Raw genomic sequence first — 13,014 nt, forward strand, 5'->3', positions numbered from 1 at the left:
TGACTTTTATCCCTTCTTATAGAAAGGTAACCTAGGGCTGGTGAGATGGCTCAGTGGTCTAAAGCACCTACTTAGAACAAGCTGAGCTACGCAAAACACAGGGACCACGGTTCGATCCCCAGCACCACATGCCAGCCAGCCCCCGCCCCCTGGTGGGCTGAGCTGGCCACACACACACACACACACACACACACACACACATACATAAATAAATAAATAAAAGTAGTTTTAAAAAAAAAAAAGTATATTTCAAAAAAAAAAAAAAAAGAAAGAAAGGTAACCTAAACATTGTCAAGCATCACAGGGCATTTAGAGGAGCAAATTAGTCTGTTCTCTGAAGACATTAGAAAGTCCTCTTCCTTAGGTACCAGAGAAGCCATGAACCCCAAAGTAGCATGTAAAGCCAGTGGGAGTGGGGTGTGACATTTCCCAGAAGTACTGTATGAGCCCAATCTTAATATTGTGATGCATGACGTTGCTTTTCCAATAAAGTTGATAGTTTATTTGATTTTGAGGGTCCAATGAATATATACTTTTTATTTTTTATTTTTTTAATGTATTTAGAACAGGGTCTACAGCGTTTCACTACACAGATCAGACTCATAGTGATCCTCCTGTGTGCAGCCTCCCAAGCCCTGAGATTACAGGCACACACCACCACACCCAGTCTCAATCACTGGCTCAGTGCATCCCAGGGGTGGGACCAGCATGGCAGGCTGGGAATCAAACCCCCAGTTCCTGCATCTGCCTAAGCAAGCACTTTAATCTGATGAGCTATCTGGCCAGTTCTGAATATGTATTTTTTACCTGACCATTTTTCTTTTAATTACTAGAAGAACCCTGCAAAGAATAGACTTACTTAAAAAAGTTTATTATTTGGAATATAACTAATAAACAGATTGGTAAAGTAGGAAAGAAATCTTAGAAATTTAAAAAATTGTTCATCAGATAAAAAACTAAAGTCAACTTTGTGTGTCAACAAGTGGTCATTCTATTAAGTTTTCTTAAAATGGCTAGAATATCTCCAAATGACTCAAATATATGTATGGCCACATAATATATATGATAATACAACATCTACTTGTATAGAGAATTATTTTCCACTGGTTAGGTTTCAGAGTATGGCCTAAGAAACTTTGAACAAGGAAGTACAAGACCAATGCATAATAATGCCCTTTCAAATTTTTTAGTTAAAGAAAAGGAGGATGCCCATGCAGATCCTGAAATCCAGCCCATGAAGGAAGATGATGGAACTTTTGGAGAATACAGGTGAGCCTCTCTGTGTTACACATCTCTCATAATTAAAACTTTCTTATTTATTTATTAAAAATAAATTTCCAGGGGAGAGATAGCTCAGTAGAATAAGCGCTTCCCTGGCAAACGCAAGGGCCTGAGTTCAATTTCTGGTTCCACCAAATAAATAGATAAATAAATTTCCATTTTAGTCATAGGTTTGGAAGCAGAATATCTTTCATCCTATGATACTTTCCAGAAGCCTGTGCTGTGTTGATCAATCTAGCAAAACCAGGGTGTTAGAGTGAGAATTAAAACTGGACTGTACACAGCCTGCATTATAAAAGGAACATGCATTATTAAGACCAATAGTTACCAGATGTTTTAATTTTGGATTTGTAGCTGGTTTTTTTAAACAACACCAGCACCCCCACTGTTAGGCATGAAATGATAGCAAAGTTTTTAGAAGATATGAATTTAGAAGCTATTAACTATTAGGAAATATCCATCATCCCATTTAGGCACTGTGTTAACTCACAGAACCTTGTTAAAACATGTTTTGTTTGACTTCATCATTAAGAAAAACTTTTGGTTCAGGGAGATGGCACAGTAGAATAAGTGCTTCTCTGGCAAGGGCAAGGATCTGAGTTCAATCCCTGGTTCTTCCAAAAAAAGAAAAGAAAAGAAAAGAAAAGAAAAGAAAAGAAAGAAGGAAGGAAGGAAGGAAGGAAGGAAGGAAGGAAGGAAGGAAGGAAGGAGGGAAAGAAAGAAAGAAAGAAAGAAAGAAAGAAAGAAAGAAAGAAAGAAAGAAAGAAAGAAAGAGAACTTTTAACATAACCTAGGTGGTAAATGTTTTTTAAAATCTGTTTAAACAAAAATATTCTTGCCTAAATGTTATAGTCTTTAGAAAGAGAAATTATTATCTTAGAAATGTTTTAAAATGGAAACAGAAACAATGTATTTAAAAGATTTATATTCTGATATTCCAAGAGTATATTCCTATTTGTAAAATGCTTAATATCTTAACTTTTTATAAGCTTCTTGATTATATTATCTATAATTTTTGAAATATGCTTTGGCCCCATCCTGAGACTTTTTGCCAGAAGAAAGAACATATAGGTGAAATAAAATATTTCACTATAGTGATTTCCAGGTGAGATTTGTAGATAAAGATACTTCCATTATCTATATTTTGTCCCTCGAGCCCATTTGTAGTATTTCTGTGTTAAAATATGAGGCATGAAATAATGCCAAGAAATGTAGAATTGTTGAGAAGACCATATATTTTCAACAAAACAGGCTTTATACCAGTTTCCATGCAGACATGAGTGTTTTGCTTACATTGTCTCAATACCAGAGTTTTCATATTCTGATTCTTCCTTTCAACAGCAACTACTATGGTTTCTAAAATTCCTCAGAATGTTAGTATCACAAGATACAGAAAAAATGTGTAGTGAGGGTTGTGTGGATGGCTCAGCGGCTGAAACTGTATGAGAACCTCAAGCAGCACCCACCTGCTGCACGCAAAAAGTTTTTGTAGTGCATTAAAACAGCCAGCACAGGGCCACAGCCTAGGGCAGCCATGTGTGACACTGAGGAGTAGGAATTGTCACTTGTCTAACTCTCTTCTGCATATTTCTTCTGTAAGCAGGTGAGCTGGGAATTGCTAAGCAACCTCTTTTTAGAATTCTTCTAGCTATAATTCTATATAGGATATGCACACCACTCCCTTATTTATTGTTATGAAGTGGTAACTTTATTATAGGTTGGGAAAATTATATATTTGCATGAACTGAAATTAAACCATTGCACTTCATGCATCCCCCACATGCTGATGGATTCCTGTTCTGCGTTATCACGTTTAAATGAATATGGCAATGTACTGCTCACCTTATGAGCCTCAAGTAGCCCTTGCTATTAATTACAGTGATGAGAAACAATGACCTGAAAGAATCTGACTTTCTGTGGGTAATTATACAACCTACACCATTAAAACCTGATTAAAGTGGAAGTTGAGGTTTATAAACTAGTTTGAAATCAAGACTGCTAATTTTACTTTCAACTTGGCCATTATCTGAGATTCTTTTTCTGTTTGTCTAGATCTCAGTTTTTGTAAGACTTCTTTTATAGTTATGTGATTTCTGTGTTCTCTATGAGTTCTCTACTAATAACTTTTAATATGATTTTGTTTCCAGAGCAGTACATAGCAAGTATTTCATTACTGATCTCATACTACTTGATTTACACTGTTAAATCCTCTCTCTCTCTCTCTCTCTCTCTCTCTCTCTCTCTCTCTCTCTCTCATGCATCGTTAACTCATGCATGCTATGGTTGTGGAGCGTTTTCAAATGGCTTTCTTTAGCTTTCGCCTTCAATTTTCAAGATGCACATACTTTTAATTTGCACCTTGAATACAAAGCCAATTGGAATAAAGATAAAAATAGTTGTTACACATGTAATAACACTGATCTTAAAGGCACCAAGGGAGATAAAGTTCTGGTGGTGTTTCCAACTTGAAACACAATGGTGATGTTGTTTTAAATGAGGTTTAATCTCATAAGGACAATCCCATCAAGTCACTTCCATAAATTCCAGGACACCTTTGTTATGGAGGTGGCTTTGTCCTGCAAGTTTTAGACACTACCTCAGAATTTTTCCCTTTGGCTTCACTTGTATTTAAAGAACTCAGAAGACTATTATTATCTTAGATACCATAATTGATGAAAACGGTTCCAACTGTTTATTACAGAATTATTTTTTAAATAATATATGTGTCATTTCTCTTCCCCCAGATCATTAGGGTCCTTTCTCTGCTTTGCACCTTTTGGAAGTTTTAAACTGTCTTTCTTACTGATTCTGATCCTCTTTCCTACCGAAAATAAATTATAATGTTCATCACATACTAACACCCACAAAATTAGGACTATTGTCTGAGTGTAAATAAATTCCACATATGGTTAGCTCCTTCTCCAGTTGGAGGACAAAACCATCTTTACATGGCTGGTTTTAATCCAGAGGACATTTCCTAGTGCAAAGAGGGATAGAACCTTGACGGTGAACAAATTTGATTGTCTTTTTCATACACTATAACCTTGTGCCCTCACTCACCCACCCTTAAGCAGCAATCCTCTCATGGAAGCCTGCAGCTTTCTTTGTTTGTTTCTTTAATTATACAGACAGTAGGATCTGCATCCTTACTAGCATATAGAAAAATCAGAGAAACAATGCAACCAGCTGTGTAAGTATTTTCTTATTCTTTAGATGCATTCTTTTTAAAAGCAGAATGAACCTAGGTCATAAATTCTATGCCGGTGACACTTGCTCTCATAGTTTACTGCATAATTGGAGGCTCTTGCCACAGGAATCTTGTCATTCATGTGAACGTGGCCTCTCTGCAGACTTGCTAATACACATGCCCAAAGCTTGCGTGATATGGAGCTGTGTCGTGTTTATTGCATACTTGATGTTCATTCTGCTCACCAACATGACCTAATGAACATCTAGAGAGCGGGTCAGGAAGTTTTGGAGTCATGAATATCTATAAACTGTGTCATGGTTTGGTAAGGTGTTGGCTAACAGGAAAGTCAGATTACCACAGGTTTACTTATTGCTGCTGAGTTTTACTCAGTGGGCATGTAATGGGTGTGTACAACCCTTAGCCAAGCACTGCTGAAAAATTGAAGTCCTTGATGTTTGTTTTTAGTGTAAAGATGAGAAAAATGTATTTCATTCCTTTATCTGGTGTCATATAATTAAGAAGGAATAAAATATTTTAATGTTAGAATCTCAAATAGTTTATGAAATGCCCATCTTCTCTGTTGTTCCTTTGCCACGAATTCATCCAAATGATGCTTATTAGATGCCTACTCTATGCCAAGCCTGCAGATATTAAAAGAAATAGATTTTTGTGGCATGTCTAGAGTTATGATCTAGTGAGGGGTTCAAGGAAGTAAAAGAATGGCTTGACCAGAATGTGAAAAGGACACGAGTGAAGTACAAAGAAAGCAGGACAGGAAGTTAAAGTAAAGCACACCATGTAGGAAGAGAACAGTGCGGGGAGTCTTTCTAGAGGAAACGACACAGGAACTGGCATGGGGATGCTTTTTTCACTGTAGTCAAATTTTAATCTATTAATGAATATATTTTGCATCTATAAATACTATATTTTAACATTTTGAAATTCATTTAAATTTACTTTACCTTCTGGCCTCACCATTAATAATATTGTTCTACTACAAAAATGGGCAAATGATTTGTTTTATAAAGTATTGAAAACTGCAAAGCTAAGCATAGGTATATAGGCATATAATACATATATATATATATATATATATACACAATATATAAAGGTATATATAGGTATATAAGGATAAAGGTATATAATCTTTTATCCTATATATGGGAAAATTGCATATATACATAGAAATCTGTGTATATAAATTATACAGAATATTTGGTTTCACTGTGACATTTTAATACATGCATGTAACAAATCATCTTCAATAACTTTTTGGTCCTGTCATTTGGAAAACTACCCTTTCACAATTAATCTGGACAAGGCAGTTTTTCTTGGCACAATGTCAAAAGCAGTTTACTTACCATTTCATTATAAAATTGGTCTCTGAATTCATTTACTGCTTCACACAGACTTGAAATCACTCACCACATCTGAAGACTTCTGAGTAGAAAAAAGATGAGAGATAGGCGTGGACACATTCTTGCCGAAGACCAACCGTGTGCCAGACACTGCATGCACTATATATAGTTTTTTCTCTCTTGACTACATTCTAATTACTGAGGCATACTATTTCATCAGACCACTTTTTAAAAGCTAGGCTTGTAAAGATCTTGCTGTCCTCAAACAGCTTTTGCTGAAAAGACTCTGTTGATAGAGAATCTCTTCTCTTCTCTTCTCTTCTTTCTCCAGCACAGTGTGTTGCGGGGGTCTTGCACACCACAGCCATGGAGCTGGGCTGAACAGATGCCCAGGGAACCCTCTTGGCTGGTCATTATTCATAACTGATGTGATTGCCAGTGTAAAAGAATCCACATGGGAAATGACATTAATTATCAGGGTTTAGTAGTGTTATTTGACACAAAGCTAGCTTAAAAATAAATTATATTGCTATGTATCAGCAAACAGTTGAAAATGAGATTTTTTTTTAATGATTCTAGCTGGGAAAACATAAAACTATGACAGAGATTAAGCCAAAAAAAAACCCAGATTTTTCAATTGTCTTGGAACTTTATATTCCATTTCACTGGTCAATTTAACCAACTCTGCACCAAAATTACACTTTCTTAGCAGCATTAATAAATCTTAACATCTGCTGCGTCAAGTTCTCTAACTTTTTCTCCAAGAGATTTTAGAATATTCTTTTCCCTTTTAATTTGCACACACATTTTAGAATCATCTTGAAAGTTCACATAAAAACCTACTTGGTACAAATAGATTAACTGAAAAACTATAAAGGGAACATTAATGTATTTCCACTACTTGAGCCTCCTATCTATAGGTATGTTACATTCCTCTACTATTTATATCTTCTTCAATCTAAATAAAAGTGTTAATTTCTTCACAAAGATCTTTCACATATTTAATTTTTCTTATTTATTTCATATTTTATGGCATCATAAATGGAATAATTGTTTTTTCAGTACCTGGGATTGAACTCAGGACCCTGTATTTGCCAGGCAGCACTTGCTCTACTCAGCTATCTCCCTGGCCCTGGAATAATTTTTAAAATATTATTTACTTTCCAGTTGTTTGAAAGGGCACAAATAAAATTTAACATACAGTAAGTTCTTTTTTCTAATATTTGCCTGTAGATTCTTCTAGGTAGTTCACATAATGACAGCTATCTCTTTTTTTCTCATCACATTGCTTAGTACTTCCAATGAAATTTCAATTTGAATGGTGACAGTTGCCATCCTTACTGTTGTTTCTGATGTCGAACAAAAAGCTTTCAGCATTCACCATCAAAGATGTTTACTCTAGGTTCCTTGTAGATATCTTTAATTGATTAGTGAAGGTATTTTGTATACCTAGCATATTAAATTTTTTATTATTAATGGATGTTAAACTTTGTCATATACTTTTTCCTAAGTCTACTATGATCACCATAAATATCTCTGCTAAGATGGCAAACTTTATGAATTGATGTTTCAATGTTAAAAAGATTTGTATTCCTGGAGTACACCCAACCTGGATATACTATATTATGGTATTTTTTAGATTGCTAACTTCAATTTTCTCATTTGTTTGAGGTTTTCTCATCAATATGCATGGATGAAATTAGCATCCACTTCGACTTTCTTTAAGTGTTCTTGTTGATTTTATAGTTCTGTATCACACTACCTTCATAAAATTATTGAAGAGTAGCCACTGTGACATGTCCAAAACTGAACCACTGCTCTTGTCCTAGAAACTGCACTCCATATTAATTTAGGGTAATCCCAAGCTTCCTGTCATTCAAACCAAAAATCTTGGTGTCATTCTTTTCCTCTCTTATTCCAAAACTGATCCATCAAAATATCCCATTGGCTTATATCTATATCTGAGCATATATCCATAATCTGAGCATTTTGCACCAATGTCCCCTGCTACACCACATCAGTCATTTCACTCCTGTATTACTGCATTAGTCTCTTCTGGCTTCTTAGAGTGGAGCCTGGAGCCCTTGTTCTATAAAATACCTGGTGTTTATACTTTAGATGTTGCAGCCAATGCAGTCTCTGGCAGCTCTACAATTCTACAGATATAACACAAAAGCAGCCATAAAGATTGTCATAAATGTGCACAGCCCAAGTTTGTGGTAGTTTACCAACTCCTACCCTCTTAGGTAAGCTCTCCTCAATACTGAGAAGGCTTTTAAAGTGTAGATCAGATCATGTCACTCATCTATGGAAAATCCTCTAGTGGCTTCTCTAGCCCTCCCTTTCTTTACCTTTATTCTTCTAGTTCCAGCCCCCAAAAGCATCTTGCTGTTCTTAGAACAAACTAGCCTTGCACCTACCTTAGGGCATTTGCACTGCTTGTGACTTTTGCCAGAATTGCTTTGCAGCTCTCCACATGCCTAATTTAACTCTTAAGTCTTTGATCAAATGCTACTTCTTAACAGGTCCTTCCATAGCTATCCTACTTCAGGCCAACCCTTCAACCCTTCCCCAATCAGTTTCTGTCCTCTTTACTGACTTTTATTTTCTCCAGTACTAGCCACCTTCTGACATAAGTAATTTTATTTATTATAATGATTGCTGGTTGAATTTTCCCCACTAGAAGTGAACTCATTGAGGTCAGAACTCTAGTTTCCTCTGTTCACTGCTTTATTCCTTGTGCCTAGAACATCAATCTTAGAGTAGGCACTCAATAAACATTGATTGGAAAGATGAATAGATAGATTACTGGATCAAAGAAATGTCATAGGCAAATTCCTTTAGTGTACTCCTTGATACACTAGTTCTATAAAGCAGAATTAAGACTAATAGTTTGAATTCAGATTACAAATTCTGCTCATTATTGATACCTTCTTCAGCATTAACCTTCTCACCTAATCATACTTAATATTTCACAGGAAGTAGTCAAGCACAGCCTAGAGCTAATATTTAAATCCCAAAGATATTGTACAAACTATTTTTATATTCAGTCAGGTGCAAGATATTATGTCTTCTGAAATGCCACCAAAGACAGGCTACTGCCAGGTTCATTGATACCACTCTAATTATCAGCAACACTGATAAAAATCAATTATTCAGATGCAAAAGAACTTGTGCATTATTTAAACAGGTCATTTTCAATATCACATGGCAGTGTCATATTTCTAGCATTACTTCCCAGCCTTAAGATATTCTTACTGGAGACAAAACAAAATTTCTAGTTAAAGTTAATGGCAAAAGAGCTAAGCCAGGCATAGAGGCACAACCTGTAACCCCAGCATTCAGGAAGCTGAAGCCGGAGGATCACTAAGAGTTCAAGGCCAGCTGAACTGGATAGTGAGGCCCTGTCTCAAAACAAACAAACAAACAAACAAAAACCACAATATTTGATCAACTTAAAATCATGGGTTGGCTAGAAAAGAAAAATCACTCTCTAAAACAGGAAACAATTCAATCATAACACAAATTCCTAGTAAAAATAAAAATACCCAGCTAATGTGACCTCTGTTGTATTAGGGCTTTCTAACTAATATTGTGTCTGTTTTCTATTTTTCCCTGCATTTTTATTTTTTGGGGAAAAAAAACAAAATATTGGATTGCCTCTGTTATTTATTTCCAAATTTTACCTATTAAAGGTCAACGTGTGGGGCTGGTGAGATAGCTCAGCAGACTAAAGCACCTGCTTAGGCAAGTGCAGCAATCTTGGCTCAATCCTCAGCACCACGTGCTGTGCCAGCCCTGCTCCAAGGGTGGGCTGAGCCATCCACAGAGTCTGGACATAGTGGTGCATGCCTGCAATCCCAGCCCTGGGGAAGCCGAAAGCAGGAGGATCACCATGAGTCTGAGCATAGTGAGACCCTGCAACAACCAAATACATTAAAAGTAAAAATAAAAATAGAAAAGGTCAGTGTGTATACCTAAATAGTTGTATGACCATATTTATGGACTTTTTTTTTGTTGTAATGGGAATTGAACCCAGGTCTGTCACCTGAGCTATACTCCCTGCCTTTGTTTTTTGTGGTTTAGATTGTTTTATTTTGTGTTGTTGTGTTTTGTTTTGTTGAGACCAGGTCTTGTTAAATTGCTAAATTGCCCAGACCGACCTCAAACTTGCCATCTTCCTATCTTAGCCTTGCAGAGTGCTGGGATTACAGGCATGTGCCACCATACCCAAGTAGTGGACATTCTTAAACACAGTGATTACTCTTCTATTTCCAAAAGTTGTGCTTAAAATAAACATAAAATAAACATAACAGTAGTAATAGTAGTAATAGAATCCTATAAGGTTTTCTTAAAGTACACTGGCAAATTCCCATCCAGCATGCAAATGAGAGAGGCATGAGAAAGGGAGAAGGGGTTAGGGTAGGTACAGGAAGTGTTTGCGCTTACTTGCTGGGGGTACTCACACTCTTTCGGATATATCAGCCTGGCATTTGTGTACAAATGTAGTACTTTTAAGTTGAATGTGTCTCTTTCCAAATTAATAAATATTTAGCCATTGACTAAAATTTTTATAGGAAAAAAGTATACTATCCGTATAAGGACTTTGCTTTTCTTCTTAGGCTATTTTCATTTGTTTCTTCTGCATCCTTTTAATGGGATTTGTAGGTCTCTTGAAAGGTAAGGTTAAAGTTTATTAGTCTGGCCTGTACTTGATAACAAAACTATTTGAAATACAAAATTTTTTGGCTTCTTCTGGCTCGGAAAAAAAAATCCATATTTCACATTTAATCAAATCCATGCTCCTCCATTCACATCCAAGAATGGTATATCAGAGATGTCTAGTTTAACATACTAACTTCTCTATTTGCCATTAGCTTTTGCCCCACCCCCACCTCTTCAATTCAAAATAGGAATGATTTTTCAACTTTTATCAATCCTTCCCTTTTTAATGCTTGTGGTTATTTCTGGGTTGCTTTCCAATCAGGAATCAGAATCTCATTGAAATTAACATGCACTATCAAAAGCCATCCACTCTACTGAGGATTTCATGATTTAACCATTTCTGCACTTGATTTTCATTCCAGCTCCATCCTAGTCATTGGAGTCAACCTGACAATTAGATTTGGCTAAAGAAGCTCAGCACTCCAAATGCTTTTCCATGTTTTGCATGCATGATCTTTAAGAATAAAATATGTTACTTGACTGCCATTCTTTACAAAATCATTTCCCCTCTTTTCCAGTGACGCAGAAGACCACAAGCCTTTGAAAAAAGGAAGTCGAACACCTTCAGACAGGACTGTGAAAAAAGAAGATAGTGATGATAGCCTGGTTGACTATGGTGAGGGGGTGAATGGCCAGTTCAATGAGGATGGCTCTTTCATTGGACAATACAGCGGTAAGAAAGAGAAAGAACCAGCTGAGGGAAATGAAAGTTCAGAGGCACCTTCTCCTGTCAACGCCATGAATTCTTTTGTTTAATCTTTAAGCTCTTTGCCAATGTCCCGTTTCTCTAGAATATTTATCTTAAGCACTTGTTTGTCAGGCCTCTCATACTATGAATATATGGGTTGAAAGTATCCTTTCTGCTCTATGTTAATATTATGAGCACAGTTAAATCAAGAACATAACTCAGTCAAATGATATGTTGATGTGAACTTGAGTGCAAAGTACATATACTTTTTCATTTAATGTGGGTTTTTTTTATTTCCTCGGTACTTGATCAAAATAATGCAACACCATCAGCAGATCGCGTTATTTCCTCTCTGTTATACAATAAGATGCATGGGAAATGCTACACATTTAAGTCATACCTGTGTATGTTACCAAAACATGGCTTGACACTTTGTTTATACTATCTTCAGCTGAACCCCTAAATATGAACTCCGTTTTCATTGTTGAGAGTGCTACTATAGTATTTTCTAGAACTTCAATGTCTTTGTGGACATTGTTGTGAAATTGGTGACTCTATGTCTAGCTGTTGTTAGTCTTTTTGGGAGACTGTTAGGAAAAGTATGTACAGTATATTCTTGCTAAATGAGTTAACAATGAGAGTTGCATTTGCTGATGCTTACTGAGACTCTGTTACCTGCTTATTGCTCCTGTTACTCCATAGGCATCTTAATCTTCCAGGTATTACAGCAACACAGTGTTCTACTTTTTACATTGTCTCTACATTCAGTTATTTTTAGACAAAAACAATGTGTATTACAACACCTTTTGCATCTGTACCATCTGAAAGAACTGAAAACAAATTACCCTAATTAAATCTCAAAAATTATTCCAGAAAACACAGGGCAAGACATATCCAGTGCCTTCAGACAATAAGCATTCCAGAGCATACCACATTCTCTAGCAGCTGGTATGGTCAGCTCCATCCTACATTACTATCATTGTCAAAAAGTAACTTCTAGAAAGCAGAGATAATGAAAACTGCAAGACTGAAAGAAATAGAAATATGAAAAATTAAAATGGTAAGACATCGTTTTGAGGAGTATTTCCCCATCAATATAAAAAGAAGATCTTTATCATCAGCTGGGACACATTTAAGGTTTCTCTTCAAATGAGGCACATTCAGTAAGAAAGATAGCAACATGATAGAAAATGGACTGAAAGAGAAACAAATTATTGTAAAACTAAAAACATACTAGAGCATGCCAACCACAATTATTCTAAGGTTTTACCTGTATGAGCTTTTGCAGTTCTCTGCAGCGTTAAACAATGCTTATGCAAATTGCAGTGGACACGTTACAGAATCCAACAAGTGCTTAAAGACCAACAGGATATATGACATATATCCTATCATATTAAAAAACAATAGCTACCAAATGGTTAACCTCCAAATATGAAAATCTATAACAACCTATGGTTGAAGGAATGCTCAGTTTCATTTGCCAATAAATTGGTTTCTCATAACTTGCATCAAGTTTAATTTTAAGTAAAGCTTTTATATGTAGATATTTTGTTGAATTTGTAAATATACTGAAAGTGTAGATGATGCTATATGCTTACAGGTATAACCTACAAATAAATAGCAAACAATGTTTATGTTGTGCTGTGTAAGAAGTAAGATAATTAATACAGTGTGTGGAATTGGACAGCATCTTTTTGTATGTGTTTTTCCCCATTTTTGCTGTGAAGCTGAAGTAGTGAACTTCTCTCAACACTGACAGCAGGTTTCTAGCT

General features: G+C 35.8%; 1 protein-coding gene across 10 annotated transcripts in view; it reads left to right on the forward strand.

Annotated features, from left to right (window-relative positions):
* Window positions 1-12,405, forward strand: part of Nrcam (neuronal cell adhesion molecule) — a 95,026-nt gene extending 82,621 nt beyond the window's left edge. For 5 of the 10 annotated variants that reach the window (XM_023719445.1, XM_023719443.1, XM_023719444.1 and 2 more), the window contains 3 exons: window positions 1,191-1,269; window positions 10,498-10,509; window positions 11,073-12,405. In XM_023719445.1, coding sequence (XP_023575213.1) covers window positions 1,191-1,269; window positions 10,498-10,509; window positions 11,073-11,310 — 329 coding nt within the window. In that variant the 3' untranslated portion in view covers window positions 11,311-12,405. The remainder of the gene's footprint in view (window positions 1-1,190; window positions 1,270-10,497; window positions 10,510-11,072) is intronic. The other 5 variants (XM_023719449.1, XM_004634972.2, XM_023719446.1 and 2 more) reach the window with 1 other exon arrangement.
* Window positions 12,406-13,014: the final 609 nt, after the last annotated feature.

Source organism: Octodon degus, unplaced genomic scaffold, assembly GCF_000260255.1.
Source record: "Octodon degus isolate 3935 unplaced genomic scaffold, OctDeg1.0 scaffold00068, whole genome shotgun sequence".
Taxonomy (NCBI): domain Eukaryota; kingdom Metazoa; phylum Chordata; class Mammalia; order Rodentia; family Octodontidae; genus Octodon; species Octodon degus.